At 46.5% G+C, this 6,305-nt stretch overlaps 1 protein-coding gene across 1 annotated transcript in view; it reads right to left on the reverse strand.

Annotated features, from left to right (window-relative positions):
• LOC135905246 (uncharacterized) overlaps window positions 1–1,672 on the reverse strand; it is a 100,713-nt gene extending 99,041 nt beyond the window's left edge. Inside the window, exon 1 of the mRNA XM_065436254.1 lies at window positions 1,348–1,672. Within this exon, the coding sequence (XP_065292326.1) occupies window positions 1,348–1,440 (93 nt within the window). The 5' untranslated portion in view covers window positions 1,441–1,672. The remainder of the gene's footprint in view (window positions 1–1,347) is intronic.
• Between the last annotated feature and the right edge of the window lie 4,633 nt (window positions 1,673–6,305).

Genomic DNA, 6,305 nt, shown 5'->3' on the forward strand with positions numbered 1-6,305 from the left:
TGAGGGTAAAGGAAATCAATCCGCCAATAAATAAATGATGTAGCTCCTCAGTGCAAGCGTGCGCGAGCACTGCTGAATGCTACAGAGTTATCAGCCAGAGCACACAGTCACAGCCACCAGAAAATACATTCATGTTTATTGTTTAGGCCCGAGCCGAAGCCAGCACGCCCGAATGGCTGAGCGGGTTTCAGTCACCGCTTCCGTAAGCCTTACGACGTAGCTATAGCCCTATGACGCAGCTGCACAAATGTGCAATTACAGTCTCCGGTACTCGAAACAGACCTGTAGCTTCTATTCCCGGTGAACCCTTCGGCGCAGCCGTTCTTCACGGCTACTTGCGACGATTGGCAAACCGCCCTCACGAAAACACGTATACAAAGAGACGCGAACGTGTGCGCCAACGCTATCCCTGTCGTGGCTCCGAAGCACACGTATTTTACATTCCCCGTCCCCTGAAATTCCGTTCCTACCGCTTTTTCGTCTTCTTCCCAGGCTTGAAATGAGGCAACCGGATGCAATTCCCGTGCGACAGGAAATGAATAGTAGCTGAAACAAAGCTCCAAACTGAAAAGTAATCCCCCCGCTCGCATTAGCGTGTGGTGTCGTGTACTGCGCTGCATTGGACAAGGAGGCGAAGCAGGGGAGGATGTCGGAGATGGTGCTACCTTTAATTATTGGGGGGTTTTAGTCAAGCGCATGTCTCTGCCAAGACCGATGTTCCTTTCATATCCGCCTTTGCCATCAGTACAGCCATGCGGCATCTCGTATGTTCACTAGGGTAAGCTTCACATATAAGACGCACCGCCAACATTTTTAGAAAGGAAAAAGCGTCCTACATGCCGCAGAATACGGTTGCCCTGAAAAATTCATTTCCGATTATAACTAGGAACAAACCACTCATGTGGGTCAAGTGCCCTTAGTTATTATGCGCCAGCTTTTTGCAGGGTGGCAGCAACAGGCATTGTCAGCCTGGCGCGCTCACTTTTCACATAAACATTGCTGCTTCTCTCCCAATCTTACGCACCGGCTTACTCTATCCCTCGATATTGGCATTGGGCGAGAATGACTTATCCAAATGCGGCCAATGAATGCAATTTTGCCCCTGACGAAGGCAGGTCTCCTTGTCGAGACGTTGGCTCCACAGATGCCTCTTGTTTGACCAGTTTTCGTCATCGAAAACTACTCTTTGTTGACAAACGATCACAGGTAGCTCAGAGGACCGTTTCCGAGGCATTACACATGTGATTTTGGCGCCGCCAGAAGCATCGCGGACATTCACAAGGGCGCATCACCACAAGAAGCGTACATGAACACACTGTGAAAGAACGCACGAAGTCAGATACTTACGTCTAGGTATACGTGAACACCTTTCGCTTTCCTCACTTCAGACATAACCGACAGCACCACGGGATCATTTATCAGTGCTTCTACCAACGACATATTTGTTTCCCTTTACTGGACCGCAAAAGGTCTGGACTGGCACCACTAATACGAGAAATCGGTGCGAATACGGGTGGTTGGAAGACTACAGCTTTTCTAGCGAATTCGCAAAAAAATCTACTCGGTCACCGCCGGTCGCGAGGAAGATGATGCAAAAACGGACCCTAGCAAAAGTAGTGGCACACGACGCGAATCGACTGCAGAGTGTGGCTGCAAAACAAAAAATGCGTGCGTGGTATGGAACATTCTAGAAGCATAAGACCTAGAGATAACGCACTTCCGGTCATTCTTGCACGACCGTTAGATCGGCGATGATAAATGAGAACGTCAGTACCTAACGAAGCTCGGTCGACGTGTGAATGGAACACTGGACAGTTCGCATATAGCCAGTAATCGAAGGTTATGGCTAACGCATCGTGACAGATATATTAGGAAGATGGTCGCCGTCTATGATTCCCTCCATTATTCTCAAACAGAGCAATGCAGAAAACTTACTGCAGCCGAATTCCAATAATTCAGTCTTTCTTGCCATTCCGCTCACTTATAATTCGCGAATCGCTTTGCTTGTTAATATTCGTATAATTCAATATAAGGAAAGTTTTCGCCCGTTGTAGATTTTCTGGCAACACCTAAATAATAGAGGGGGTTTGCCCTTGCTTTCCTTTTGTCTTTAATTTCTAGAGCTTACACATTGTAATATCCGCGACGCCCTAACGGTGACCTCGTAAATTATTTCGATCGCCTCGTCTCTTTCGTACTGAGATAGCAATTCGATGGACGCTCGAGGCGTACTGACGCACTGGGCTTGTGCGTAAATAGAAACACTCGGTGCAGTGGCGTAGCCAGAAATTTTGTTCGACGGGGGGCTCACGTTGCAGCTAGGCCTCCTTGTTGTGAATTTGTCGAGGGATCAGGTGTATGAATAATAACTGCATTGCCATTGCTAAACATGCTGCAAACGAATTCTTGAACGCTACACACTGTGAAGACAAGTAAAATATGTATTTTTTCATGCATGTCCCAAAAATTGTACCCGACATAACTGATATAAATGCTTCCATGTTCTTTTTTCTGTTTAGTAACTAAAGAAAGTATCACACGAACTTTAGAACAATATCAGTTCGATACCAGCAAAGCTGTGCATGTCACTGATATTGAAAATGTAAAGGACATGAAATGAACAAGTCGAGGACAAATATTTTAAATAAACTTTGTCATTGTCAAAATCTCAATGACGCTTTCCTTCGTTCCAATGTATTGCCCAGGAGCAGCTGCCACCACTCGTGTATGGTGAATAATTGCACCGAAAAGATAGGACCTAAATAAAGTTCTTCGTGCCATACCGAAATAATAGTTGCAACAGAGACCACATATAAAGAGCAGGAGTTCTGCAATATATACGAGGGCGAGTCAAATGAAAGTGAGCCGATGCGAATATATGCGAAACGGCGTACTTTATTTAAAATTAATCTCCATGACCATTTAGACATTTGTCACACTGAATAACGAGTCGCGCGATTCCCGTTTCAAAATGCTTCAAAATGTCTGTAAGTTAATCTTTCACGTCATCATCCGACAGGAATCTGGTTCCCTTGAGCTGTTTTTTTTTTCTTTCAATTGCCCGAAAATGTGGAGGTCGCAACGCGACGGGTCTGGGCTGTATGTTGCAGCGTTTCCCACTTGAACTTTGTCGGTTTTGTATTAACCACATCAGCGACGTGGGCATCGAGATTTTCGTGCAGCAAGATTACCCCATTCGTCAATTTTCCACGTTGTTTGCTCTTGATCGGGACATGCAGACGATCCGGCGTTTCACAATATGGGAAACGATTGATAGCCACTCTAGGTTTACCAAATGCGATCAGTAATTGCCCCTGGCAATTGAAAAAAAAGTCAACAATATGTTTCCGGCGGAAATGACGGCCTTTATTTTCTTTGGGGGGCGGGTGAATTCGAATCTTTCTACTGTAAGCTTTGCCGTCGTGTTTCAGGCTCGTAGTAGTGGCACCATGATTCGTCATCGGTCGCAATTGCAGACAAGAAATCGTCACTCTCATTGTGATACCGTATCAGATGAGTCAAAGCAGTGCCGAACCTCTCAGTCTTCTGGTGGCAGTTCAAAATCTTGGGCATCCATTGCGCACACAAGAGCCGATAACCGAGATGTTCATGAATTATGGTGTGAACCGAACCGTGGCTGATGTTCACACGCTCTTCCAGTTCATCGATGCTTATCCTGCGTTTTTGTCTAATCAGCTCATCAACCTTCGCAATTGTGTTGGGGCTGATTGCATGGCGGCTTTGGCCCGGTCTTGGATCATGTTTGCATCTTCCCGGTCTTTCTTTGAACAGTTTGCTCCAATGCTCCACAGTGGCCAATGAAATTAAATGTTCAACGTATACACGGCAGCCATACGGCGACCAATTTCTTTTTGGGAAACACCTTCAGCTGTCGAAAACCTCACGACACCACGCTGTTCAACTTTTGGCGTGTCTCTTATGTCATGCAACCATGTTCCACCCAGTGTATGAGAGGATTAAAGAAGCTTTATTCTCACAGCTGCGTGTCACTTTTGGAAATGAGAGATGCCTGTGTGCTACGTGCATGCCTCGTAAATAATGAATGAACCATTATTGCACGGGATGGGTTGGCTCACTTTCATTTGCGTTGCCCTCGTATATTAGAAATGCGAAGACACAATGAAATATACAAATGCGAAGATACAGCTTGATAAATGGCAAAAATTGTCACTGGAAACAAAGTTCATTGCACACATACAAAACCCCTCGCAACAAGATGTATAAATACACGCATGTCTCCAATAAATCTATGTAGCTAAGAAAAAGTCACTGTATACAATGCGTCAAACAAGGCAAATAAACGTGATGCACAATCAGATTCACAGATCACAGAATCATAAGACTTGCCCTCCTCCCTCCACTCCCGCTGACGTATCGCGTGCGATGGAAGGCGACGCACTTCTTCCCCGCGTTCCTCCTTTCCACACACAAGACTGTGCCACCGTCGTCGGCTCACCCATGCCACCCCCCCTACGCTTTCACACGCACATACAGCATGCGGCGCGCGGTCACATTACTGCCCTTGGACTTTATATGGAACATGGCGGCGACGGCTATGGCAGGTATGCGCCTGGAGTGTCCATATAATCGATATCGCCATAATATAGTAAGCTTAAGAGAGTCCGACAAATGAAGAAACCAGTGGCCCATTACTTTCTGCAAAAGAAGGAGTAACAAAATTGAACTTCCACCATGTGACAACTCGCTGCACCGCAAGAATCACATTCTGACTTCGTGAACATCGCCAGCTGTTTGTTGGCTTCGTCGGCGGAAACGAGAAACTCCTCGAAGCATTCCTTGCACGCAGTCTTCAGGATTGTTTTGCGCGCAACCTACCCTGCCATGTAGAAGACTCCGTGAATCACTCATCTTTTCAGGGTACTCATGGTCGGGGAACATTGTGGACTTTTTATCATGTGAGAAGCTTCTTCAACCTTCCCACTATCCAGCAATGCGTCCAGGTCATGGCTTGCATCCTCACTACTGAGGAGAAATGTAAGATCTCCCCCTTCACAATTGCCCCTGCTGGGAGCTTTGACCAAGTCGTAAAAACTGAAGCAGTCCACGGTGAGCAAGGATTGGGCAGACGTGGGATGGTCGTTGCAACCAGAAAATTGTCTAATGCTACCAAACGATGTCTCGAGGCAGTCTTGGCTCAGCCGGCACGTCAGCAGGTACTTAAAGCCAAGCTTCTCACGAAGGCATTCATTACATTAAGCGTGGCCTGAAGGGTGACCCTTAGCCTCGGCAGTGCTTGCTAGAAGAAATCCGGCTGGTGAAGTTTCCGGATGAGCCTCCCATCGGTTTAGGTAAGTTTAGGTATAGGTATAGTTTGGGTAAGTTTAGGTAGAAGCGAAAACTCCAAGTATCTGGAGCCAGGAACCAGTTAGAGGCTGAAACATGATCACGAGACCATGATCGCAGGGAATGTTTGTCGCTTTCCAGTGTGAATTTTCCCAGGTCCACCAGGCCTTCCAGTTTACCCCCTGCGGCAACATTCACGAACTCTGACAGCTCCACAATCAGGCGACCGTGTCATTTGAATTCTTTATGGATTTTGTTTTTGTGTATGCGTGAGGCAGCGCCCCCGCTGGCAGTTTCCTCCCAAAGCGCCACGCGCGAGCCAGCGCGTTCATCACGCTTCCCAATTCTAGCCACTGCAGCTCAGCCGCGAAACGCATCGTTCCTCGATCCATAGCGAAACGGCTCGAGTGTCCGCTATTGTTCTCTACTCTGTTCCGTGTATAAACTAAGCTCCCTACCCAGTAAAAAAAAACCGATTGACTCCAATTGGCTTTTCCAATAGTAATCACTGGAACCAATAGGAACCAATTGGAACCAATTGGAAAATGCCTACTTCCAATTGGTTACGATTGGGTCAGAGTAGAAACCAATTGGAGATGCCAATTGGAACGAACTTGACCCAATTGGAACCAATATGAAAATCCCTAGTTCCAACTGGTTATGACTGAGTCAAAGTGAAACCAATCGAGTCCAAATGGACTTGTCAGTTGGAATCAACGGGGCCCAATTGGGAAATCATTACCTCCAATTGGTTACAACTGAGTCAGGTATGCAACCAAGTCCAATTGGCCTAGCCAATTAGAACCAGCTATGCCCACCTTACATTCCCAACTGAATCTAACTTGACTACCAATAGGAATAAACTACAACGTACCGAACTGGGAAATCATACTTCAAGTTTACTAACCCATTCAAAGAAACTGGAATGAGCTATAGCTATGCATGCAGTACGAAGGCTAGCAAACCTGTTCCCGATAGCT

This window comes from Dermacentor albipictus, chromosome 8 (assembly GCF_038994185.2).
Source record: "Dermacentor albipictus isolate Rhodes 1998 colony chromosome 8, USDA_Dalb.pri_finalv2, whole genome shotgun sequence".
Taxonomy (NCBI): Eukaryota; Metazoa; Arthropoda; class Arachnida; order Ixodida; family Ixodidae; genus Dermacentor; species Dermacentor albipictus.